General features: G+C 40.9%; 1 protein-coding gene across 3 annotated transcripts in view; it reads left to right on the top strand.

Moving 5' to 3' along the window:
- sash1b (SAM and SH3 domain containing 1b) overlaps positions 1-27,411 on the top strand; it is a 60,712-nt gene that overhangs the window by 22,832 nt on the left and 10,469 nt on the right. For all 3 annotated transcript variants that reach the window (XM_071524479.1, XM_071524478.1, XM_071524481.1), the window contains exons 2-8: positions 20,190-20,318; positions 21,172-21,222; positions 21,849-21,898; positions 24,548-24,588; positions 25,048-25,134; positions 25,362-25,474; positions 26,240-26,341. In XM_071524479.1, the coding sequence (XP_071380580.1) occupies positions 20,190-20,318; positions 21,172-21,222; positions 21,849-21,898; positions 24,548-24,588; positions 25,048-25,134; positions 25,362-25,474; positions 26,240-26,341 (573 nt within the window). The remainder of the gene's footprint in view (positions 1-20,189; positions 20,319-21,171; positions 21,223-21,848; positions 21,899-24,547; positions 24,589-25,047; positions 25,135-25,361; positions 25,475-26,239; positions 26,342-27,411) is intronic.

Here is a 27,411-nt window from a genome sequence, read left to right on the forward strand (position 1 = left end):
TCAAAGCACTTTAAATCCTAACCTCTGCCACACCTCTTAATTATGCAAAGGCACAGAGCGGATTGAATAGGCCTAAGCTCTGTGAGAAATCATTTGGGATCATACAGCTATTTGGGTCACTGATGCTTCACATCTGAGCCTCAAAACTAATTTCGACCATACATATAACTCAAAAAACACTGTGCAATGAGATCTCAACTAGGGATGAAAGATTGAATTGTGATTATTTGACAGAATATTGCAATGTCCAGTTAAACTGTGATTCATACCATCACAAGTTTTCTTGACATACATTTTTTCTCATTTTAAAATTGTTTAAATAAAAGTGATTTTGTTAAGTGTGCAGGATTTACTGAGTTTGAGTATGATGAAAGGTTTTCACCAATATTGTACTTGATTCATGGACCAAAGATCACCTGCAGCTCTAAAACACCTTGTTTAGAAATCCAGTTTGGACCCACTCTCTCTTAAGCAAATAATTGCAGCCTGTGCGATATTGCGATTTTGATTTTTTTTTTTCTCAATTAAACAACAATACAGGTTCTTTGTCTGCACTGCATTGTATTATTACTAGTGTTCGAGCAGCAGGGCATTCTGGGTAGTCATTAGCTCAATGACACCCTATGGGGTGAGCAGTGGTTGAGTACAGAGTTTGAACCGGCGGACTGGCAGGACGCCCATAAGCGATTACATTCGAGACTAACTTGGGCCTGTCCTGCTGCCCAGTGGCTGCAGTCTCCCGTCATCACCTATATCCAGACATGACAGCTGTTGTAGATACTGCTGCCCGAGGTTCACCTTCGCACCAGCAGGTTTAAGGAGTTGGCATGCCCGCTGGTGCTCCCTGGGCTTTCACTGGGATTAGTGCAGATGAGCTGAAAAACTCCATATGGCACAATGAGGCCAATGTGCCACCGCACCAGGCTCCTGTCCCCGTGTCTGGTGGGTCCTTGTCGGGGTGATTCACATGTGAGAGTGGTAGAGCCTCCAGCCAGTCGTCTAATGAATATTAAAAATTAAATATATTAAATATATTTGGAAAAGGAGAGATCTGACTCATTAAGGTCTTGGTTTTTGTCTTTGCTGGGAACCCCGTCGTGAGTATCATCCAAGTGGACAGTTTCCACCTTCCAGAAAGTTTCTTAAATGTCACAAGGTGATTGTCACCGTTAGGAACTATGCAAAGCTTTTGTTTGGCATTTAAATTTTAAGTTCAGTGAAAGGGCTGCGGATGGTGGCCTGGTTTGAAGGCAGCCGCATTGTCCTCCCTCTATGAATGAAACAACATTCTGAAAAATATTGAAAAATACATAACATGATTTCACAAAACAATATGAAATAGGTCAGTTTGGTGCAGCAGGCGACAACAAGACCTGGGTCAGGTGATATTTGCAAACAATTAGCATTTGTTTTAATCCCCTTGGAATACCAAATGGGTAGGGTTTACCCAGGGGGCCAGGAAGGGGGCGTGTCATTGGAGCCAATGTCCACAGAGCTAGAGAATATCCCTGTTGTCGCCTGACCCAAAATATATGAATGCAAATATAATGCCACAAATCAGTGAATTAGTCAACTTGGCTGTAAAGTCTTTAAATTTGGCTATAATGTATAGATTTGATCCTATTTGGTATTTTACATTTCATTGTTTCACTTAAACAATCTACAGTAATGGTTCACAATTAGGCAGCTACTGTAGCACAGCCACGACACACATAAGCTGTGATGAAAATTAGCCTCCAGCTGTGTCCAGTGAATATTACTGACTTAAAATAGCTTGTGACTGTCTAGCATTTGAATTATTATCCCATGTGGGAAAACCAACCCGTTTGGTATTTCAAGGAGTTTAAAACAAATGGAAGAAGTATTTGCAATTATTTGATTGAGATCTGGTCACAACATGAAACAGATTAGTTTTGTGTAGTATGATGATGATATAAATGTAATTTTATTTTTACTGTATGTATGTCCAGGAGACAAACTGAAAGGCACATTTTCAGTCTTTTCTTGCATGAATCAACAAAGTTTTGAATTTATTTCTTGAATGTTACTAATCACTGTACTATGAATTGAAGCACAGACTAAAAGGTTCCTACAACTCTGTGCAAGTAAACATCTCATCAACTTGCAATTCATAAATAAAAACCCCTGCCTCGTCACTGTTGTTAATGTCTATTACTGTAATATGTATTTTTTATTCTTTATCATTGAGCTTGTTGTGTCTGAATCACAGACTGTAAAAAATGAATTCATTAGACGCTTCACTTGCTGTGTAAAAAAAATTTACCAGAGTTCCACTTGACTGCAGCAAGTGTTAATAGTAAAATGCAGAAGAGGGACTTCACACCTAGCAATTTTTGGCTTTGGCAGCACACATCGAAGGTTACTGTACTGACTGTTACCCTCAATCCTCATCTTATATATTGTCTGTGAGTACAACTCCTGAGATAACGTGAGAGCGATTCCTAGAAGAAGTCTTGTTTGTGCAGTGTCGTTTGCCCCCATGTGTCAGCGTCTTCCTGCAGGCTGCATCTATTTGTGGGGAATATTTACAGTAGCACTCAGACTCACTTTCTTGTTTAATTTTAATAGGTTTTAAGCGTCTGAACCCATTACTGAGCTGACTGTGGGTCTTTATCTCTCGGTCGCATAGTGGTAATTGAATCTCTCCTCTGCTTGTCATTTCAATTTTGAGATCTTGGTGAAACCTCAGCTGATAACAACTTGAACTTTCAGATTTTACTCCTCAAAGTCCGTCTTAATGAAACAGATCTCAGATGGGGTCAGCAGAGTCGGCTCGTACAAAGCATTCGCGGGGGAGTACACGAGGGAGAGGTCTGACCCGCTGACATTTAACTCGTAGCTTTTAAAGTTCCTCTCCAGAATCATTCCTGCAGAAAGATTGATTCAAAGTGCAAGACATTTTACTGGGATGACATGAGACACAGACAAACTAACACAGGTTCAGCCATGGATGTAAATCTACTGCGTGTTGTGAAGTCAAAGATTGCCTCTGCTCCATGGCTTGGCTGTTTATTGCCGTATCTCGGAGTGGATATCGTCTTCATAAAACCTCTTTCTTTACCATGTTTGGTCTTGAATGGTAAAAAAAATCCCCCATACTTTTATATATCCGCTAATGCTGTTATCAAGGTTTTTATGCTTCATCTACCCTTTAGCATGTGATATACTGGATCCATTATTCAAGGAGTTTAGACATTTATCATTTAATGGCCTGCAGGATGGGCAATAAACTCTTCTCTGTGCTCCATGGGAGACGTGACTGAGTGCTTCTATTACAGCTAATCACTATGTAGCTCAAAAAAATGGACATATTTATGGCGTGTCCCCATACTGTTTTGATGTATATTGCACAGAAAGTTTTTTGATGCTACACAAGTTGTTCTCTTGGATCTTTTGCCTATTGTGTTCCTCCCAATGGAGCCAGAGTAAACCGTCCTGCAGAGAATACTTTATGCGCTAAAGTGCAATGACTTATCCTGGCACTCCCAATTAACCTAATGTTTGATCTATGCAGGTTTTATACATGATGCTCTCCTGCAGCTTTGATGCAAGAGTAGATTCCACCATCATCTTTTGATGATACCACAGTTTGTACTTAGAACGTTTCAAGCATATATACCTTGTGGGTTAACAGCTGCTAGACACAGATTTTCCTACATTTCTCAGGGGAAAAAAACTACATAATTGTCATAAGTGCTATGATACAACAGTTGACAGCAGTTGATTGCAATATGCTATTGTGGCTGTCCTGGACCTTTCCTTGTAAAAATAAAAGCTTGGCTATATAATTGTGTGAACTGGCAACATAAATACTATTTTTTTGTGATTAAATTCAAATTGCAGTACACTCTTAATGGCTTTTTTGGTCCCAGCACAGAAGTCATTAAGTATTCTATTACCAGACTCCTGCAGTTTGTTACTTCTAATATCTCTTTCTCTGCATGTATTATTTATCTTTTCTTCTCTTTTTTACTTTTCTGGAGAAATCCATGCTTCAAAGACTTACTTTGCCCTTTTTGTGCAGTGCTGTAGTGTTTCTTTGTTTGCTTTTCCCTGTTAGTTTAGTGTCTCTGTGTCTCTTTGTCTGTTTCTTTATTAAAACAAAAGAAAAACAGTATTTCTCATTGTCTGGGATGTACTGCCGAATGCAACAGCACTCGGTCAGAGAGAATGAAATCCAGTTAACCTCCACAGTCGCTTCGCGCAAGACAAAAACGGAAGGAACATGCCCTTTTCTCTCTCTCTCTCTGCTTTCCTTCAGTGCCTCATCGCAGCCTGCAGATCACTCACTAACTGTGTAAAGTGGTGGTGACACATGCCGATACCCCCGGTGCGAGACATGAGATCAGCTGACTCCTCTGTGGGTCACAGAGGATGATGATTGGCCCCAGAGACTGAGCTGCAGTACCTGAGATTTATGACACACCGCAGCAGCACAGCAGGCCAGTCACTATCACTCACGGTGTGCTTGTCACTTCTGGAGCCCGAATGACACATGATTTTTGGGACCGATGCCAATAATTGGACATAAATAATTAAGGTTGTCCAATATATGTGCCAGTAGCAGCATAATTCATCATTATAACAAGATTCATGACCAGAATTCTTAATCACGCATATAATCTATGATTTTGTTCCAAATTGTTTAAAGTCTAATGAGCAGTAAGTGTGAAAATTGAGAACTTTACCATACAGTAAGTCATTGTGCCAGAATCTCATTTTTATCCATATCTAATTAGGCCGATAATAATATATCTAAGACCAAAGGCAAAACATCTTTCATTTGGCTGATCTAAAATAGCTTTAGTCTGACTTGGCTCGTCTTTTCTTTCTTGTCCTTTTGAAAGTTGGAGCTTTCTCTTCCCTTGTTCTCTTCTCCATGTGATTGCACTTGGAGGATTTCAGTTATTGTGCTCTGACCTCCAGTTTGTAAACGCCTACAGGCGATTTATTCTCTGTGCCTTACCCTATTCAAAGATAATCACTACTTAAAAGACCTCCCGGAAACACCGGAGCTTAGAAACCCCTCTTATGGAGTTTCTGTATATGTGTATAGCGCTATAACTTATCTGAGAGTGACTCCCTCAATTTTTCCTTTCAAAAGGAAATCAATTTAGATGAGATCATGAAGGATTCTCAGACGGAGCATAGATTTCTTTCCAGTGGTCTTACCCCACCTCATAGGCAGGCCCCACAGCCCCTATAGGACTTGTAAATGTTCCTGTAGAACAATACACAGATCTGCTAAACAATTACAATTATAAACTTCAAGAAATCCTTCAATTCTCAATACAGGTTTGTGGATCCCGTCAGAGCGGAGAAACTACTCACCAGAGTTCCTCTAGACTCCTGTTGGGATCCTGTTCGTGACACCAATTGATTAATAATTTGATAATAAAGACAAGTTCGCTGTCCTCTGATTCAGTGTTCTCTTTAATGATACATGCTGCATGGAGAGAAGTACATCATAGCAAAGGGAATGGTGCAGTTCTCTGACAAGGGTCACACTAACCAGGCTTATATCTTCAAGGACAGCCACCCGCAAGCCTTCCCCTCCTAGTATTGTCTCATGATGGTGTTTGTATTGATGTTGTAAGTGTGTCTAAGGAACAATAGCATCGTGTCTATGTATGACAGTCATAAACCCTCACATGGAAGCACATGAAAACACATGATGAACTCATGATAATCAATACATTGGAATACACAGTACATATTTTCTCTACAGTATCCATCGTTTATTTTAGTATTGAGTCTTAGTGGGGAAAAACTGCCAGTGTTGTGAGATAATTTCACTTGTTTACAATGTGAATAAACTTATTTCAACAACTTTCTTGAATCAAGTTACGTTATCTTGGTACATGTGGAGTGATCCACCTTGTCTCAAGGTATTGTCACTTTTTCAAGAAAATTCACAAAACAGATGAAAATGCATTGGAAGCAAATTAAATGATCTCACACTACTGGCACTGTGGTTTTCACTTGTTTAAAGAACGGATTTTAAGGTTCAATACTAGAATAAATGAGTTGTTATGGTGGATAGTTTTTGTAGACTCAATACTTTCCTAAATCTGCTTGTTAAGATGGATAGTTTTGCAACGCAGTGTTTGTTTTAGACATTATTTTATACCAATTTTGCTTTTTACCTACAAACATCACTCAGAACGCCTGAGCGGAAATAATCAAGAAACCCCAGCTGTTCTCCAAATAATTTCCAATTTGTGAGCATCAGACCGGATCCTAATTTTGCCCTATTTACCCAGTTCTCCCACAGGACAGGGTCTGGACCATTGCCAGTGATGAAACTGTTTTAATGGATGTCCACTTAACAATTTTCATACAACTCTGTGACTGTGATGAGGTCTGAGTTATATTGTGTCCATGAATATAGCATCATCCCCAAACTGCTGTTCTAACAATGGGCAGCATGGTTTCCAGCGCCTGTGGATCCCATATTGCCTCCAGTAATCTCACAAAACAGCACAGAGAGTCTGATGGTGCGTCTCCCTGTGAGACGATCACTGACAGTTCAACTGCTAAAATCAGTTCTGCGCCGCGTAACTTTGATGTTTGACGTCTGAGTGACATCTGTGGTCCTCACCTTGAGTGTATGATCTAATGATGCCCAGGGTACAGTGTGTGCTGCGGAGTGCAGAGCTATTTTCAGCATCGCTGGCAAATAGCGAAAGCATCTGTTTCGGTGCCAACCGTGCTTGCCAAATTCCACCGACCGTGGAAAATCCAGTATGAGCTCAATAGTCCGGAGTCATGTATTTGAGAATTTGCCAAATCTTTGATGTCTTGTTTTCACGGAGGGAAATGTACATTGAAGCATGTGTTCTGTGTATGTCTTCTGTCCCTAGAAGTAGAGTGCATTACAACAAAAAATAAGAAAAAAAGACAATTGACTTTTGACTATTTTCATTTCCAAATCACAAGAGTGTGCATTTTTTCTCAAAGAGGGGAAGACATTGAACTTTGGTAGTACCTTAGGTTGTGTAGCTTCCTGGACTTGATATAACCCCAAAGTCTTCTGATGATTTTTTTTTTTTTTTTTTAAGTGAATCGCTTTTTTTATGTTATTAAATCTTGTGTAACTCTGAAATTCTTCTGACTGGATTTTGATGTTACACTTGTTGGTTTAATAACATAAAGAAAGCGAATCACTGGAAAAAAAAATCAGCAGAATGACTAGTTTTTTTTTAATATATCGTCTATAATATAATGTGCTTTGTTCGTGTCTGTTTATGTGCTAGAAGTGTGATTTTCAGACCTGTTGCACCATATAATGGCAGTGAATGGAGAGAGAAAAAACACAATTCTCCAATCGTCTCTACCGGAGCAACTATTGTGCAGCCCTACAGCTCCAATACGTCCTTTCCTACTTTTCTGCATGTGCTGCACAAACTGTCTGCTTTGAATTTCAGTCACTTAACACCTTTCAAATGAATAACTGACATTTTAACCAAAATGATGGCTCCCAGCATGTTGATCAAGTGGAATTTCCCATACTGCAGAGGGAAAATGTGTATTTGGTGTCTGGTAGTCGATCTCCTCGTACTCCTGATGACTGTTTTTTTTATATTGACTCTCTACCCGTTTGTACAAAGGCAGCATAAAACGGAGGATGTGGGTGTTCTGGTGATAGCGGCGATAGGGAGGCAATAAGGAAATGCAGAATGTGCATTTCTGTGAGGAACGACGGGAAGCTTTATGACAGCTATTGTATCTGCAGGATGGACACGGCAAATAAATTTTTCTCCTGTGACCGCCGCACTGCTAGAACTTATGTGGGCGGTCCACCTTTAAATGGGTTTCATTAATTTTCGTTTTGTACAGTAATGAGAAGGCCCGTACAGAAAGTTAATAATCTGGCAGTTATTTGGAAAGCAATATCCCTAATATACTGTGTTCCAATATATTCTAAAAGCATATAGCATTTTTATCAACTTTTTATCATCTTTTTATCTTTTACCGGCTTTTTATTGTCTTTTTATCATCTTTTTATCGTCTTTCTATTGTCTTTTTACGTCTTTTATCTTTTATCTTAACTCTATCTTAATTTTATCTTACTTTTGTTCTATTATTTTATTTATTTTGGTTTTCATCCTACGATTATACTACTATTTACTTGAATGTTTGCTCTTTTCCACCTCTGTCCTCCTATGAACTTAATCCCAGTTTGTTATTGTTTTATTGCCTTTTAAATTCATAATTTGAGTATTCTGTCTTTATTTTGTCTGTCAAAGCACTTTGTAAACTCTGTTTTTAAAGGTGCTATATAAATAAAGTTATTATTATATACTAATAATCAGTATTCTGTCAGTATTTTTGATATATATGCAGAAGTTTATATTTGCTGAATAGATATAGCTAAGAAATATATTGGTGCTAGTATTAGTTAATATATTCATCAAACTAATATATTTAGTAACATGTACACATATGCCATAAATATTAGGCTACATATTCCAAAGCTGAATACTGTATGTGGAATATTTTTGAAAATACATATGGGCTTATTTTGTTTCCATATGGGGAGACAGAAGTGTGACAGCATGCTAACATGAGCAGGATCCAAACCCTCGCAGTCAGAGCGCAGGGACAGTTTCAGAGATAAATAAACCGGCCGACTGACCCAACCACCAGGGGCGTTCAAATCTCTTTATGTTTAATTACACTGCCAAGCCCCTGGTCTCTGAGTCTGCACTGTAACAAGAATGTTATCCATCTGACAGCTGGTGGTGAAATGCGTTTCAAAATATATCACCAGCTTTAACAAAATGATTAACAGCACAAAATTAAAGACGTTATGGTACTATCCAGCTATCAAAGGGATGTTGGACTGAGAATTAGGTGGCAGACTCTCAACTGATACCAAATAGACGGCCATCTTCCTACGATTCGGCCTTCAGCTACTGGCTTATCACCGTTACCGCTATTTTCACATCTGTGGTGTCATGCTAATAAGAAGAGGTTTGACTATCTACAATGGTTAGTACAGTTACACTTTCAGTAGGTTTTTTAAAACTTCAAACTTAAAGGAATGCACCAGGTTTTTTGGCCTGTTGGTAAACTTAAGTGATGAGAACATACTAGATACCATCACTCAGCATAGTGTATGCTAAAGTGTTAGCATGGAGCATCGGAGGGAAAAATGTATCAGGGACATATTGATGATTTTGGTGTTTTTGTTCTCATCACTTAAACCTGCAGTGAGCGATATCAGACCTTGTAACCAACCCTGAAACTAAGGTGTGCTATGTGGAGATTTCTTTGATAAAATAATGATATAAACCAATACCCCTGCTATTTCTGAAAATGTTATAATAGAAGAATCGATGAAGCGAGCGAGTAAACTTGGTAAACTAGTAAACTTAGTTGACCTATGGGACTGTCTCCCAGAAACGTGGTGTACTCCTTTAAAGCCACGATACACTGGAGTGTTTTTGAGGCAACAGAAGAAGGGCAATTTTGCCAACAATTATGACCAACAGTACTTTATTGCTGTACTCTTATTCCTTACACCTTGCTTCGCTATCCACATTGATTTTATTCCCCTTGCCCTGCTGAAGGCAATATTGCCCATCCTTGTGGCCTCTAAAAGTTTTATCACCCTTTAGCTCTCGTCCTTGTTAGTGCCACGTCCCGTCTCTCCCTCACCTTCTCATGGCCCTACCATTTCACCTGTGGGGGAGAAAGGCCCTGCAGTGAACCGCAAACTACGCCAATATATGAGTCATCTTTTTTATTATGTGCATTAAATATCCGAATGCAGGGTCTTAATTTAGATCCTCCGTGTACAAGATTTATAATGACATACAGTACATTATAAAGTCTCTTTTTATGCGTCCTTGAAGCAAACGGATCCATCCCACTTTAGTCTGAAGTGGCGGACAGATTCAGTGACGGGTTTGAAGAAATGAGGGAGAAAAGACATTAGAGAGAGAAAGAGAGACAAAAGAGAGGGAAATGGGGCAAAAGCGATGCAAAGAAAACCAAGGCTTCTACCCAAGGAGTGCTTAAAAGAAAGAGTGAGAAAGTGGTGAAATAAGACAGCGACTGCACATGAAGACAAACAGGCTGGACTGAGGCGACAGAGATTTTCAATCAAAGAAACATTGAAAATTCACAGGGCGCTGAGAGGGAGAGGATCCAATTTGGAGGAGCATTTCCACCAGAAACAGAGAGAAGGGACTTTCAGCTGAGTCCAATACCAAAATGCTGCGACCTAAAAGGAAATGGAACCGACTAAATGAAAACAGGCCGCCAATTCTTTCCACATAATTAAAGGGAGAATATTTAGCGAAGTTTCTCATGGTGATCAGGGTTTCCATTAGTAGTATTAGTGAGTGCTGCATGTCAGTTCTAAAAGGTTTTTACTCTTCCAAAATACAAAACTGTATGGACACCAGGGTGAGTTAATGTAGCATTTTTGAGTTTAATTGTGCTTCTAATCTTTCGTTGTCCCCCAAATATCGATCATAAAACTTTATATGAAGTGCTTTTCATCAGTTCTTTTATTAGTCCTCAGGGAAGACTCACTTTACTGTAGCCTGCCGCTTGCTTTAACTTAAGAGCCGCAGCATATAGTGTGTGTGTGTGTGTGTGTGTGTGTGTGTGTGTGTGTGTGTGTGTGGTGTGGAAACTCATATGCTGCAAGGAGACGGTTTATAATGCATGACTCTAATTATTGAATTTTTCATTCGCGAGTCCTTATGCTTGACTTAATACGGTTTAAGCATTCTGCATTATTAAAGTTTAGATGATATTTTTACAACATTGCCTCTAAGATCTTGTAAATGCACCTTCAAGAAAATGGTTCAACTTCTTCTGTTTAACGGTCAGTAACTGACAACGAATATACTGTAAAATGTAATTGTTAATTACAGTTTATTAATTCTTACAAGTAAATATGGCAATGCTGGCAAAATGTGAATCTAGAGAATTGCCAACTTTACTGACAGCAAACTGCTGCTAATTCAGATAATTAACTTGATAATTATCTAAGCTTGATTGCCATAAATAATTTTAGATCAGACTACAGAACACAGTGTCAGTTTTACCCTTTTTTGTTGACCTCATTGTAAGCAAATTACCTCAAGTGTAAACATATTTAATTTTACTTTACTCTTGAAAAGTAGAAGAGCATCTTTTACTGTGACAACACTTATACAGCGATAGCAATGCAATGCACAGTTCCAACACTTCATTGTACTTCATTGTACTTTACTGCTGAATCTTATTTCTAAACCACGTGAAACTTTAACAAGGCCCATTGATTGGGAAATGTGGCTTTGAGGGTGTTTAAAATGTGACACTTGGCCAGATGTCGGCCTCATGAAGGAGCCAGATATCGACTAAGACAAAAATCAATCCCAAACGAGTGATGATGCATATTTAATCACCATGTCAGGTTTTAATGAATGTGTCATCGGAAAATGATCTTTTCCCTAATGCCATTCATTTCAAGAGCCAAAACACTGAGGGCTTTTATAATGTAGTAAACAAAATCTAAAATTGCAACAGAATGAATTATACATGAGGATTGTAGCTCAATTCCCCAGTGAAGTGCGGTGGAGTGTTGGTTGTTTTGAGCCTCGAGAAATCAAGGTTTAATAGCTTCACTACTGTAAACAGATCAAGAGTCTCATCTGCCAAAGAAGAGAGGGAGATGTGAAACACTGAAAGCGAGGCCTGTCGTGGATGTTACACTGTTTGAGAAGCAGTTTTCGGTTTTGCTATGGATTCTCATGCAATTCTTATGATGTCAGAGCATGCTCGGCTAGCGGCGGTTAGCAGCCATTAATGGATGTGGCGCTGGTAAGGTGGACGTCCTTGGGATGACAGAGGAGGAGATTCAACATCTAAGAGTCTAGTGGAGGAGGCAAATCGAGTCGGACAGGAGATGTTGTCGTCAGCTCTGTTGGGACGTCTATCGGAGCTCGCGGTTGTCAAAAGAGCCAAGTGTAATCAGTGAGCGGGGGTCTGCAGAACATTTGAAGTACATCGCTGCAGTGTTAAGACTCGGCTCTCCGAGAAATGGATCTCCCAGAGGGCCGAGCCAACTGTCCTTCATCTACAAAGAGAGAGGGGGGAGAAGTCTGGCAGAGATCCAGGCTCTCAGACTAAACAACAGGTTATGACTGACAATGGAAGGTTCATTTAATGGTTAGAAACACGTAGGGTAGAGTATTGTCAGTGGGGCTATGGACCAAAAGTCTAATTGCAATTATTTGACAAATATTGAAGTTTTTCTAGTTTAAAATTGTTTAAAGAAAAGTGATTTTGTAAAAAAAAAAAAAGTAGTTGTCAGTGTGCAGGATTTACTGAGTTTGAGTCTGATGAAAGCTTTCACCAATATTGTACTTGATTCATGGACCAAAGATTACCTTCGCCTCTAAAACACCTTGCTCAGAAATCCAGTTTGGACGCCCCTCTCTCTCATAAGCAGTTAATTGCAGCCATTGCGATTTGGTAATTGCAGAAATTCATATTGCGATTTCGTTTTTTCTTTCAATTAATTGTTCAGCCCTATTCGTGAGATATGTCTCAATAAGCTCTTGATAATTCTCATAGTATAATAATAGTTTTGGTTGTGGCAGTGCAGGTGTAGTTAAATTCCCTGTTTCTGGATTAGGATCCAGTCTTCTCTCTGGTGTCTCCTCTAGTCTGTTTCCCTCTCAGCTTTCCCATTGTCTCAATGAAAAACAAATACTGAGATGAGGGAACTACCCACTCCTAAACGTGAGACTCCATAATGGGCTTCCTTACATTAGTCACTTCATAGGGCAAAGGTTTAGTCTTTTTTTTTTTCTCCATCACATCGCAAAGGGCTGTGCTGCTTTTTCACATCAGTAAAACACAGGAATTTCTTCGCTTTGCATGTTTTTCCCATGTAAAGTTTCAAAAGGAGGAATGTCCAGAGGGTATTTCCTTTCCTGATTGGATCAAATCCGCTATTTTTTTTTTCACACCATGTAGAATGACCTCATTCTGGGGCCCCCGTATTCTTCCATTGCATGATTGACAGCTGCCCTTGGCCCCTGCGCTGCGTCTCACAGGGGATCTGTGGATGTCGTGGTCCTGCGGAGGCTGAGCCGCTGCACTGATAATGCAGCCGGAGACGGCGCGAGCTGGCAGCCGTGTCTCAGGGGATCGCTGCGCAGTCACACAAGGGTAATTACCAGAGCAGGGGGGGGTGGGGGTTGGGGGGGCAGATGAAATGATTTCAGCACCTCTGAATTAAACATGCTCCAAGGAATAGGAACAATCTACAGGCTGACTCACTGAAACGCAGAACCATCCATAGGGCTCTTTACAATGAAGTACATAGTATTTCCAGGTGTGAATTTTGCTGAATTTTAAAGGGGGAGGTCTCCATATTTGATTTCAACACCACTGAATTAAACATGCTCCAAGGGATAGGAACAATCCACAAGCCGCCTCGATACAAACGCGTAACCACCCACAGGGTTTTTAATACACGTGGTATTTCCATGCGTGAATTTAGCTGAATTTTAAAGGCGATGTCTCTCTTATTTGATTTCAGCACCACTGAATTAAACATGCTCCAAGGAGTAGGGACAATCCAGAGGCTGCTTCAACACCAGAGCAGTTCACAGGCTTCTTCTTTACAATAATGGATCATACATATTGTTTCCATTCGTGAATTTCTGCTGCATCTTATAGTGGAGGTCTTTTTTGAAGATCTCCGAGGGGTTTTCTGCGTCTGTGTTAAGCTAATGTTTCAAATCCCCCATCAGATTTGCAAGATTTGCTGCTTTGGACAAAAGGTTTCCTCTCTGCCTCCTCTTTACCCTCTTAATCTTCTTTGGAGCTTCACTCAGGTCCTGTTTTTTAATCCGGACCCCTGGCTGGTTTCCCCATTTTTGTGTTACCGCAGGCCAACAGACAACAATGATCTTATTTTTAAGTTGCTTTTTGGAAGTGGGTCCTGTTTTGTTGTGTGTCTTTTAAAGAAGTCACTATCCACGAATGGATCTGGGTGGGTGTTTTTAAATGCCAGTACACCGAAAACCTGTTTGCAGTAATTTCTGTTCTGTCTATCCAGTATTCAGTATGAGATGATGAGAAATCTTCTACGCATCGATGTTGGTCTTCTGTCTGTCAGCAGTGAGAGTTATTTGCTTAGTGACTGAAGGGATGAGATGTGGGAGCAGAGTGGCCGTACCGGAGGCCTTGCTAATGCAACTCAAACAAGGCCAGGTATTTGATATGCAGCCTGTGTATCTGTGACTGACGGCATGCATGTCACAGTGCGACCCCTCTCATCAAACCCTCATTTGGGACTTGTCAAAATCCACTTAGCACTCAGACATGAATGCTTAAGCTCTTCCAGTGATCCTCTTTGTCTCTTTAGGGGGGGGCCGAGCAGGGCTGTCGATCGAGCCCGGCCTCTGGGGAGACACACACATGCACACACACACACACACACACACACACACACACACACACACACACACACACACTAGATGATGAATTATTCTAAATGCTGCATTGCTGCAATATGTTGGGGTCTCAACACACAACTCTGATAAATCTGTTCGCGATTAAAGATAGAGCTGGGTATAAATCAGCAATACCTACTGTATTTGTACCATACTGTTTGGTATCGGTATCTATTTTATGGCATTAAAAAGTATGAGAACCCTTTAAAATGTTGGATTTTTACAACAGTGGAATCAAAAGTTTTCTAGCCATTTTTTGAGGAAATTGAGTTGTTAGAAGAGCAGTTCACATGGTTCTCTGTGGGTTGAGAAAATGTTATGACCCCTGGGCTTAAGAAAACATTTCATTTCAAAACCCCATTGGATACGTTCAAAAATACTTGATGGTCAAGCTAAAAAAAAAAACACAAGGCTGTTTTTCTTAGTTTCTGAAAAGGTCACATTGTGGAGATATGTGGTTTTCACCCAACAGCGATGATTATAGAGATGTTACACGGAAAATAATTCACTTTACTGCATGGGAACATGTGCTTTCATTCAGCTAAGACGGTTGTCACAGAAAGCCGGGCATCAAATTCAAAGTATCAGCACCTCTATCAATATTTTTCCATACGGAGGCCAGTGATCAGAAGGACCAGCCTCTCCACACACACATCAACCGTCTCGCTCTCTCTACTTCAAGGTAGAGCGATCTCCCAGGGGGGTCAAAAGCTCAGACGAGTGCCCCGGCGCTCCGGCTCGGCACAGACCGAATCAGGAGAGTTGACGGTGATATGAAAGGATCTGGGCTGACAGACAGAGGAGCGGCGTCCATCCTCGCCCCTGTGCACCGAGGTGACGAGCCGCCCCGCCGCTGTGCAGCCAGGCGGAAAACTGCCCTTTCTGGCACGGCCCGCCTCGGCCCTTGGCACCTTGTGCGGGAGCGTAGCCCCTCTGCCCACCGGCTCCACCGACTGCCACCGATCTAATGCTGGTATTGTTGCCTCCTGCCGCCTCTCGCTGCTCTTGGAGTCTGCGGTTTGAAGGCTGAAGGTGGAGATTAGACACAGTTGGGTCACGATCAGACAAAGATGCAAAGGATTTCGCCACCCGTAATCTCGCTGGTTGATACCACAGGCAAAGAAGGAGGTCACCACCCCCCTAATGCCTGAAGGATGTGTAAAGACGCTTTTGTTGTTGATGTGTAGACTGTGTAGGATGGCACTGAGCAGAGGTGGAGCTTCTGGATCTGCTTATATTTCTACTGCATGATTCTGTTGCATGTTAAATACAGTAAACCCTTATTCTTCACTGAGACATTGAATTTCATCTTCCTTTTTCTACAGTTTTTTTCATTTTATGGGAAAGATTTAGTTCCTACTGTTTTTTCCCCCCCATCTTTTTCTTGGAGATGGCACTGTGGAAATTTGATTATTCCTAAAATATTTATAATTTCAAATACACAAAGGTTGATAGCACCATCACCCTGACCAATCCTTACCCTCAGTCTCATCATTAGCACACCAGTAAATGACAGAAACATATTGTTGTACAGTAACTATTTGCTGCCATCTGCTGGTGCATAGTCTGCCAGTGTTGAGCTGAGAAATTAGGGGGGAAAAAAAGTTGTGTGTTCAGCATTTAGACATATTTATATTTATGTTATATTGTCAGTGTTGGCCTGTTTCCGTTGTAAGATCATTCTTAAGGCATTGCTTCTCTATAAGATAGTACACAGTGGAAAAGGACAGGACAGATGGCAGCAGGAGGGCTGGTTGACATGCAACAAAGGTTATGAGTCAAACCTGCCATGTTGCCACAGTGTGCCTGCTTAGCCACCAAGACACTGTGATGTGGGCTTGGTTTTATTTGCATCATAAATACAATGCACAGGATCAGCAGACAACATGCCATGTTATCCCTTTTCTCTCCCTCATTCACTCAGTCATTCATTAATGAAAGGTTTGACCGATATGTTTTGGGTTTTTTTAAGGCTGATACTGATGCCGATATTTTTGTACTGAAGCTGCCGGTAGGTGATATTTTGTGCCGATATTCAAAATCTTTGAATGTGACCATTTTTATACCAAAAAATTACAAGGAAGGCAGTGTTTTCCCCAGGATTGGATTCGTCTCAGGGTGGAAAAGCCTCTGAAACAGCATTTAGACCATCATGGGACACTAAAACTATGAAACCATGAAATTCTTTTAGTTAGTCTAAAAGCAGTTGGTCTTTAAAGCCGGGTGACCCACTACACATATACAGTGGTTGGGGAAAGTTTACATTAAGCCTTTAGATGAAGAATTAATTCATAAAAAAAAAAAACATTATTGAGCATGTAAACAAATAAAATTGCATTACAGGTTATACAGACAGTTTTTATGTAGCTGTGGTCAAGAAGGAACCTCCATCACAGCAGCGGGGGACGACATATGATATTTCATAAAGGTCCAGTATTGGCTCGATATCGGTCTAACGCTGCTGCAGACACACACATGCAGGCACACACACACACACACACACACACACACTCTCACACTCTCACACGCTAAAACTCAGCAGAGGTGGTGGTTTATTTGAACATGTGAGTCAGCCAGTCCCTGTGGGCCGCAGCTGGAGAGAGCAGAGCCCCACCCAGCAGCTCCAGCGTCATATGTGGTTCCCCCCCTCCACACACACACACACACACACACACACACACACACACACACACAACTAACTCCCTCTGATTTATGCGTGCCGGACACCCCTCCCCTTGACTTCAGGATGTATTGTCCTCCATTCACTGAACTGAGTTAAGTTTCAAAACGTCCAGCAGTGGAGCTGAAGTGCTGGGTAGCTACTGTTGGCAGCCAGATGCCTGTTTGTGGTGAGTGTATTTTTGTGTTGCACGGGAATGCGGACCAACTGTTATGGCTGGAAGTTTTATGTAGATTCACTGGGTCTAAAACTTTTAATTTATACAGCCTTGTTTCGGATGATAACCTACACCGTGGGTTTTAAACTTTCACTTTAGTGTTTAATTGCTGTGTATTTTTTTGTGGGCTGATGGAAGAGATTCTGTTCAATAGAAATAGTTGAAACAAGTCAATGCTTGTTCTCGCATGATCTTTTGAAACAGCAGTCAATAGTCTTGTTTAAAGACAGCTACAGTAGTCATTCATGGCACTGCCAGTGATGTTGTCAACATGCGTCTTACTCTGCTGAGCTGAAGTCTCATATTGACGAATTCCTTTGAAATTAGGCAGTCGGGCGATCGCCAGATGAATGACAAGGCTTTAGCAGACACGTGTGTTTGATGAAGCTTATTAGAGTGATTTATTCCATAACTTGGGGAACGTCTGTTTGAATTAGAGAGAACGTGAGCATGCAGTTTCATTTCAGTTGATCTGTGTTAGAGAGTCTGTCTGGAGTCATCGCAGCTCTGCTACATCAGGCCAGATGTGGTATTCTCCATAACATACTTCCTTACAGAACTGGGTCAAATGCTTTTTGCAAATATTTCTCAATGTTTGTTTTAATCTACTCGGAGCACCAGATGGGTGGAGTTTACCCATCAGGACATTTTGTATCAGATAAGTTGTCAATCATAGAAAATTATGCTAAACTGACTTTTGAATTGTCTAAACTTTTTGACGCTCTTTGTGTTGACCTATGAAGCAAAAACTACCCACACTATCTTGATCGCACTACAAATTGTTTGCTAATACTTTCTGACCCAGGTCTGGTTTCCTAAATGGCCGAGACGAGGCAGAGGAACTGTAAAAACACTCATTAGACCCTCGGGGCCCCGGGGGCACGTGGATCTTTTGTCTGCCTCTGAGATGCTCGACTCCCAAGAAATGCGACACCACACTCTCCTTTTCAAGCCTCTGTGGTTGATGTCTCATGCTGCAGTTTTTGGCTTGGAGACCATTAATTTGGAGATAGAAGAAAATATAAAGCACACTGGAATGTTTTCCCAAAAGTCCCGTTTAAAAGTATTTCCTGCATGAAAATGGAAGTCGTATTGTTCAGTCACTTTCCAGTTCAGGCCGGCCTGTTTCCATACAGTGAAGCCCTGTTTACTGTTGTGTATAACGGGGATGTATACACGCACCATGCCTAATAAGCACTCAGGGCGATGCAATATCATGTGGCTGCATCACAATAGGCTGTTTATGTGGATCAGTGGCAGTCTGGAGCAGAAGAGGGGCTGCTGCCAGGCACAGCGCAGCGCTTCTCAGCCAGCCTCAACCTCATTTCTTCACTGGATGAAAAGCAGCCAGATTTTCAGGCCGTATTCGACCCCGGGGCATGTCATTTAGCAAATGAATGGCCCTCTTTTCTGGACAGTTGAGCCAGTCACAGTCCATCATACCACGAGACAAGTGAGCCCACAGTATTACTTTTCACAGCGGAGGACTGTTTTGAGCAGGCACATTTGCATACCTTCAGGGAATGGCATGAGCAAAGCATAATAATAATAATAATTATGTGTGGTACAGTTTATGGACATGCTGGATCCCTATTATTGAAAGATCAGACACAGTTAGGTAAGAGGCAGCTTGTGTTTGTCTGTCCAGGCTCAGCTCATGATAATGCAGGATAAGGCACTTTATTATCCACAATATGTTCCTTTATTGTAATTATTTGTTGTATTATCTTCAATACTCTATATCCCTTTCTCCTACTGTAGCAGTGACACAGTTTCCCCACAGGGTTCAGTAAAGTTTCAGCTCATCTAACTCTAGATAATCTGTAGCAAGTCACATCATGTGTTGTTATTTAACTCACAGAATGACCCAGGACTTAAAGAAAGGCTCACATGATGATTGCAGTGTTCATTAATGCAGATGAGTGCAGGAATACGCGTTTCTTCAAAAAAACAAAAAAGAAAGATTTATGGATTATGTAAATTGATATTATTTGGTTAGTTCGATTTCCCATCGAACTAAATGTACACACTTGAGGAATAACCTGCTAATATTTGTTAAAATATTTGAGATATTTATTCACGTGAGCTTGAGACATTTAAACATGGCTCAAACAAGGTCAAATCTCTTCAAATCGGTCATATTCATAGTCCAAAAAAAATCTGTCACTGTTTTGTCCTGGCCTGGATCTTTATGTGTGTATTTTGGTCTCAAAGGTCACCAGGTCATAAAAATCAGAAATGATGTATCACTTATTTGTCTTCTTCCCACACGGCGAGGGGCTCGTAACTTCAGGTAGCACAATGGTAGGAAACCGACAGGAGTTGCAACAAGGAGATTTTTGCTGTGTGTGTGTCAGGACAAAGACGCATCTCTGACCGAGTGACTCTGCTGCTTGTGATTTACGGTCGACCGAGCCGCGGCCTCTCAAGTCGACTTCTGATGACTGTTGTGAACCGAGCGAGAGGCGTAGCTGCGTCACACGGCCGGGAGGGGGGGGGGGGGGGGGGGGGGGTCACATCTGAGTGGGAAGGGTCGCTGGGCAGGAAGACGACAAGCTGGTGAAGAGGGACAGTAGCAATATCACAGCTGGACGACTCTCCTGCTCACACACACTCGCACACTCCTGGGTCTTTAACTCTGTGTTTCCTGGTGTGCTGTAGCTTAAAACAATGGTTGGTCAGTGTTTACTGTGTTTTCCTGCTGTTTGGGATCTTGTTCAGCCTCCGCAGGGTGTCGTTTTTCCTTTTCTACCTTATATACAGTATGTGTGTGTTTGAATCCCCTGCTCGTCTCTTTCAGGATGGCTCGGTGGGAAACCTTGATGACCTGGCTGAGGAGTACTCGCAGTATTACGGCACCTCCCTCAGTGACGTGTGTGAAAGGATGGAGGAGCTACGCAAACGCAAAGTAGTACAAGAAGCAGAGATGGTAAATAACTTTGTATACAGTGTCGTGTTCAGCTGAGAATTAAGTCACAGGTGTTAACTCTTTTCAGTCTTTTTCTAGTCAGTTGAGATCTTGGTTCACTAATAATCACACATGGCAGCACTGAATTAGGGCTTTTTCTGCTGCCATCTTGCCAATTTAACACTTTTAACTTGTCTGTCTAAGAGTGAGCCTAACTATATACTTATGTGCTATCTGCTGAAGTCCTGTCCTCCTGTCACCAATGCTCTGCTGCCTGTCATCTTGTGTATCCACCTTAATGCTGTCCTCTAGTTGTGGTTTGAATATTTGCTTTTAATTGTAGGTAGCCATTAATGACATCTGGCTAGGGACTACATAAAAACTAGCCTTTTTGGCTAACTCTTGTTGTTATGTCATGTAGCAGACGCTTTTCTCCAAAGCAACTTACAATTAATACATTTTGTCAGCAGTAGTCAAACTGACTGTATATCACAGTCTTCATCAGCTAAGCCTTCAATAGGAATAAGTAGCATGGCACATTTTCAGAAATTTTTACCGAAATTTTAATTACTGCCTATTGTCCCTGTCAAATAAACTAAACTAAAAAAATAGGTAAAATCAAAATGCTTGCTCTAAATCTAAATCAATTAATCACTGAATCAAATTAAATCTAGATATATTTACATTTATGAAATTCAGTTGCGTTTAAACACCTGTGTTAGTGCTATGGCAGTCGCTTCGTAAACACACACTGTTCACCAGTGTTATTGCGAAGCGTGGGTTGGCCAGTTCAGTCAACTGAATATTATTTCTATTTCAGTGCTATGATGACACTATAATTTACTCCTCCACTTCCCCTGCCTCTGTGTTTCAGGGAAAGATTGACTCAGTGGCCACATCACTGCAGCTCCGCTCTCAGATCCAGGTGAGTGTCCGGCTCTGGCCCTGGTCAGGCCCTGGTCAGGCCCTGGTCAGGCCCTGGACAGGCCCTGGACAGGCCCCAGGAGGAGCTGCTTCCTGCTCTGCGTCACCAGAGAGGCCGATGAGACGCAGAGGAATTGCCTTGTCATGATTATCTCAAGGAAAACTGAAATACCAGACTGCAAAGTCACGTTTCCCTGACTGTAGATAGAGAGAGATGCCCATGAGATTGTCTTCAAATGTTAGGAAGTATATCCTAAAGGATTGTGAAATGTGACATGTGGGATGTGTGGGATTTTCTGCCAGTGAGATACAAATGAAGAGTTCTATTCCAAAATGCTGTCAATTTTGTATCAAAATCATAACCTGAAATTCATCTCCCATTATCTCTAAGATAAAGATGATGCCAGTTTATCAACTACTTAATTTGCCTGCTATCCTTTAGAAAGCACCATAATCTGATTCCATTTTTTGCTATAAGTAAGTAAGAATGGGTATTACTCTTTTACAAAAAGTTGGTACCTCCTTTTGGAACGAAACTTCACATTTTGAGATGCAAACGTCCAAAAACAGTTTTCTAAATTGGAGACTTTCTTCTGTATTCCCGCCTGACTGGTTTCATCTCCTCAGGAATCCCTGGGACTCAGCAGCACCATGTCCACCCCAGAGACCGAGAGAAGGTAAGACATCACCGTGACAGCTTCACACAGAGATAATTGATTTTTTTTTTTTTTAAACAGTGGGAAGTCCACTACCTTTAGTGTTTTTGTCTTTGTTCAGACAGCAGGAAGGCTCAGAGTTGAACTGAGTAGGGAAGACGCAGGAGAGAAGCTTTTGGCAGGATTTGGTTTTAGGAGAGGAGAAAATCAACACTGCACCATGTCCAGGCACAATAATAATAGTTTTATCATGCATCATATTTAGTATTTAAAATCAGTCGTATCTCTTTTGGAGGCAGAACTGAGATTAATTTATTACCTCCATTGTCAGCATATGGACATGTGCGCTTCCCCTGCTTCCTGGTGCCCTCTCCGGTCACTTTTATGAAGCATTTCCCTGTAACCTCCACACTTCCTTCCTTCCCCCTATTGTTCCTATTGGATTTCGAAGATTAGTCATATTTTTGTCATTGGAAAGAGAAAGAGGGAATCGGGGGTTATGACTAATAACATAGCGACATATTGATTCGATTAGGCTTTTTAAGGAGACAGCACGCTCAAATTTGTTTTCCGACATCCATATTTGTGAGGATTTATCATTACAAGCAGGCCTAATGAAGAACACAACTTCAGAATGACACAACAGCCAAATCTCCCTTCATAACTTATATATGGGAACAGGATTCACATGCGGTTTAGATCGCCCCCTACTGGGATAAACGCAGAATGAGGCCAGTGAGAGCTGATCGCTACTAAAATCAACAAGAAGTAATGTTTGACCGATAGCGAGTCCTGAAGGCTGATACAGATATTTTTAGACTTTAAGTTGCCGACAGCTGATATTTTGTGCCAATATTCAATATGTTTAAATGTGCTTATTGTCTCTATTCTGTGTATTTTGTTGATATTCCATTTGTTTTCAATATTTAATCTTTGTTTGCCCACTCTCGGCACCTATTGCACGCCTGACCGTCCTGGGAGGGGAATCTCTCTCAGTTTCTTCCATTTGTTTTTTTTCCCTAATGAGATTTATGGGTGTCGTTTTCCATTTATTGTGTGAAAATACGGGTGTGTGAAGCCCTTTGAGGCTGTAACTGTGATAAAGGGCTATGCAAATCAATTTGACTTGACTTGACCGTTTTCATGCCAAAATATTACAAATATTCATTGTTTCCCCCGGAATTTTTACTGTAAAATATGCAACAGGGGCGTCACACACACACCACAACCCTGAATATGATCTAGAGTCAGAATATCAGGTGCTGTGCTGGCTCTTATAAATGCTTGACCAAGCACAAGAATGAGCTGTTTTCATTGTGTGGTTTCACCTGCTGCATAGTGTTTGTAAGTCAGATTGAACCGATATGTTATTTTTGAAGGTCGATACCGATATCTTTAGATTAAGTTGCAGATTTTGTGCACAAGTATTCACTGTTTCCCCTTGAATTTTTTCTTGCAAGGGTGGAAAAGCCTCTGAAAAAGCATTTAGACCTAAAACTCTCCAATGAAACCCAGACTGATGAAATTCTTTTAGGGTTAGCAGCTCTTAACCCTGCTATTATGTTAAAATTTACAGACATCTTTTATGTTTGGGGTCAAATTGTAGGTTTAGTGTAGGTGTAGGTGTAGGTTTTACAAAAAATGATTGTAATTGAAAGTGTTTCCCAAGTTTACACTTCAGAACATCAGTAAGTAGCACATAGCAGTTAGTCAATAATGAAAAAAAAACACCAATAAAAAGTAAATTGTCACCAAAATAGTCTTTCAAAGAGCTGTGACAGGAGCTCATTGGCAGAAAATATTCAGGTGAGATAAAACTCTATAAAAACTCGATAAAACTGCCCTAAAGCATGTGAATGTTATTTAAAGATCAAAAATTGCATGGAAAAGTTCCCTCAGTTTTCAGTCAAAACAAAGAGAAAGAAAATATGTGTAAAACTTTTATATTTTCTCTGGTTTTATAAGGCTTTTGTGTTATTGCAGGGTTTACAGACTTTTTATGTAGCTGTGGTCGAGGAGGAACCATCATATCTGATATTTAAAAAAAAAAAAAAAAAAAAAAAAGGCCAATATTGACCTGATGTACTGTATCGGCAAACCAATATATCGGTCTAATTGTAACAACAAGTGTCAGCTGATGAGAGAGAGAGACACAGAGAGAGAGAGACAGGCAAACATACACACATAAACAAAGAGAGACAGAGAGAGAGATTGACAGAGAGAGAGAAAGAAAGAGAGAGTGAAAGTGTGCGGGGAATGCAGGGGCCACGGTAGCGGCGGTGCTGCTGTAAAACCCCGGCTGGACGTCAGAAAGCCTCCATTGTTCCTGCAGTGGCCGGAGAGCGCTGACCTCTGTCCACCAGCCAAGAGCCACCAGTCTGTTTCATCTGCTCTCAATACTTTGATTTGCCTTTTTTTTACTATGAAGCTAGAGTCATGAGGGACAGAGCACTATTGTGATTTTTTTTAATTTTATTTTTTTTTTATTGTATCTGGTGGAAGAAGGGAAGATAGAGGGACATGTTGAGGGAGATGGTGGGATAACAGGGAAAATGAAGAAAATAGCTTTGGAAAACAGGTACTGCACCGTCCAGGATGTGTTTTCCATTTGAGTTCTATTTTATTTTTACTTACAGTTCAAATGGAGTAAATATTATGTTTGATCTTTAGGTTCCCTGTGCACAAGTCCAGCTCTGATGATGGATCAGGGGGTAAGTTAAGGTTTTCTATAAATCCTTATGATCTAAATATATGGTATACTTTATCGTAAGTAGAATCAGACAGATGTAAATTATATGAAAATAAGCTCTTTTAAAGCAAATGAAACCTTAAGTAATGCTACTTTGAAAAGTGAATTGTTTTTGTTTATATCGGAAGTTGTTTGAAGTTACTGTAACTGTTCTGCCAGGTTTTAGTTAACCCAACTTCTCTCTTCTTTGAGAATAACTATGATATTATGGAGTGTAATCCTTCAAAATACTAAATATAGCCTTTCATGTAGTTGATGTTACTTTTTTTGTATTCTCTATTTTGCTAATAACTGAGGGGATAACATTATAGTTATTTGTTTACCTGTGATTTGGATATTTGTAATTGTGTGTAATTTTGAGGCCAGGGTGTTTTGCATTTTATTTTTATTCTGCACTAAATTGAATTCAATATTTGTGTAGGAAAATGGGATGGAAAGAGAAAAAACAAGTCTTTTTGGCAGAATTTCCGAAAGTCACAGAAAGGAGTGATGCGGCAGACTTCAAAAGGTTTGTGGAGTCAAAGAGGAACAAAACACTGCTGTGAAATGCATCATGAACAACATAAATACATAAGGATTACTCGTCAACATATTTTAACTTAGAAATATATATATATAATGTAAAAACTATCTGGATGTTAAAAAATCATTTTGAAAGCAAAGCTACCAGATTTAATCTTTGTTGTGTTTAGTCAGTTGGCACTTTGCATTTCTAAAAATGTTTTTTCCTTGCAGGTGATGATGTTGGCTTCGTGGCCAGTGAGATTACCATGAGTGATGAAGAGCGTATCCAGCTGATGATGATGGTGAAGGAGAATATGATCTCTGTAGAGGAAGCCCTGGCACGGGTATGATGTCACACATCCCAGAATCCTCCTCTCCACATACTGCTGCTGTCATGTGAAAGTTCCAGTTTCTGTGTTTTTCTCTTTCTGCTCAAACTTTGAGGCTCCTGCCTAGTAAAGGGACAAACTAGCTAACTCACCCCAGGTGGCCACGTCGTTACCACTGATCTAATGGCCTAGCTGGACCAAAATTTCCAGTTGTTATTGTAACCTGAATTAAAATTTTACCTGGTCCTTTGAACGCTGAGTATGTTTCCTCAAACTGCAGTCCATGAAATATGTTCAAAACCAGTTGTTTAGTTAAAAAATGCAGGGTTTTCAATCAAAATAAGAGGAAAAGTGAAGCGAAAAAGAAGAGAAGCCAAATTTCACTGAAATCCTGAGAACTTCCTGAGACTTTTTGGAGAGACTGCAAAAGGTTTTCATCTGTTGGCAGGCCACCAAAAATGTGCAAATTATCAGTCTATAAAACTTGAACTTTTCACTCCCTGAAAATAATGTTTATTTTCAGCTATATATGGATTATGGCACAAGGGATATTAACATCATATCCCGTGTATTGATAAATGCTGTAACATCCTGATGAAGGCATATAGTCAAAACATGTTGTTGAAAGGAAAATTTTTATTTGCATGGAGAGAAGAATGCATTTTTCATCATTTCTTTCAAGGATGAACAGTGTATCAGCTGGTAGAATACAGACTGTGACCTCCAGCTCTGCATCATCATGTGCTGAGACGCTCACACGGTCTCTTGTTCCCTTTGCAGCTGAAGGAGTTTGAGATCCAGAACAGACAGACCTGCAGGTCCGATCCCACAGACTGGACCGACGCCTCCAGTCCCGCCACAAACGAGTCGTTCAGCTGCAACGTAAGTCCCTAAACTCCCCTGTTTGACAGCATCTTAGTGTGTGTTTTTTATGCTGAATCACTACTTCAGGCAGAGTGTTGTGCATGAGGGCCACTGATTTAGCGGTGCCAAGGCTGCTGAGCTGTTGACAGCGCCTCTCTCTCTCCCTCTGTCCCTGTCCTGGCTGTGAACCGGGGCCCCTCTAAAGCCCGGCAGCCCAGGCCCTCTCCCAACTGCAGGGTGCTGGGCGGACTTCTATTCATCGCTGTCAAAGCGCTAACCCCCTATTGTGCTGCAGTGAGCGGGTGGATTCAGCACAGAGCCTGTTATGCAGGCCACAGCTCTTTTATGCATGGGTGGGGTGATTAGGGGGCTCAGGTTCAGGGCACATTTTTCAGATTTGTCTGGATGGCCTCACTATTCCTCTCCTCTCTGTGTGTGTTCTCCCTCCTCTCTCTCTCTCTCTCTCTCTGTATGAGGGCTTGTGTGATGTGTATGATGTGTATGATGTGTGTGTGTGTGTGTGTGTGTGTCTGATGTCCACCCCCCACTGCCCCCTACTTATTTGTTTCACTCTGTCTTCAATTTCAAAACCATCTCCATCAAATTTAGAATCGTATAACACAACTGACGGCCAGCTATCACTTTGTCCTTTCTCATGCATTCTGGGCTATAAATAGCTTGTGCTTTGGTCAACAGACGAAAATCCACAGTATGCAGTATGCACAATCGGCTTTCGATTCAACACGTGTAACATGACATTTTCAATGTACCACAGATGGAGATAGTTTCACAGTACAGCACTTAAACTTTATTCACTACCTGGGAATATTCAACGTGAGATATGATGTAGATATTAGAGACTTGCTTGCAGCATTGTCTAAAGTTACTAAAAGCTCTCGGTTTAATTTGTGTGCACAGCTTAAAGTGATTTCTAAGTCTAAGTACAAGCCTTTTGTTTTTGCCACATGAAAAGCCCCTTCTAGCTCAAGCGGGACCGTTGTCATGCAGAGGATGTAGAACAGGTGCTTGCATGTCCTCACTGTGGTTTTCAATTTCATATTTATATTGAGCAACATGTGGTTTCTGCT

The sequence above is a fragment of the Centroberyx affinis genome, unplaced genomic scaffold (genome assembly GCF_046629955.1).
Source record: "Centroberyx affinis isolate AG114_WGS23_722 - 3 ecotype Tasmania unplaced genomic scaffold, CSIRO-AGI_Caff_v1 ptg001198l_1, whole genome shotgun sequence".
In the NCBI taxonomy this organism is placed as follows: Eukaryota; Metazoa; Chordata; class Actinopteri; order Beryciformes; family Berycidae; genus Centroberyx; species Centroberyx affinis.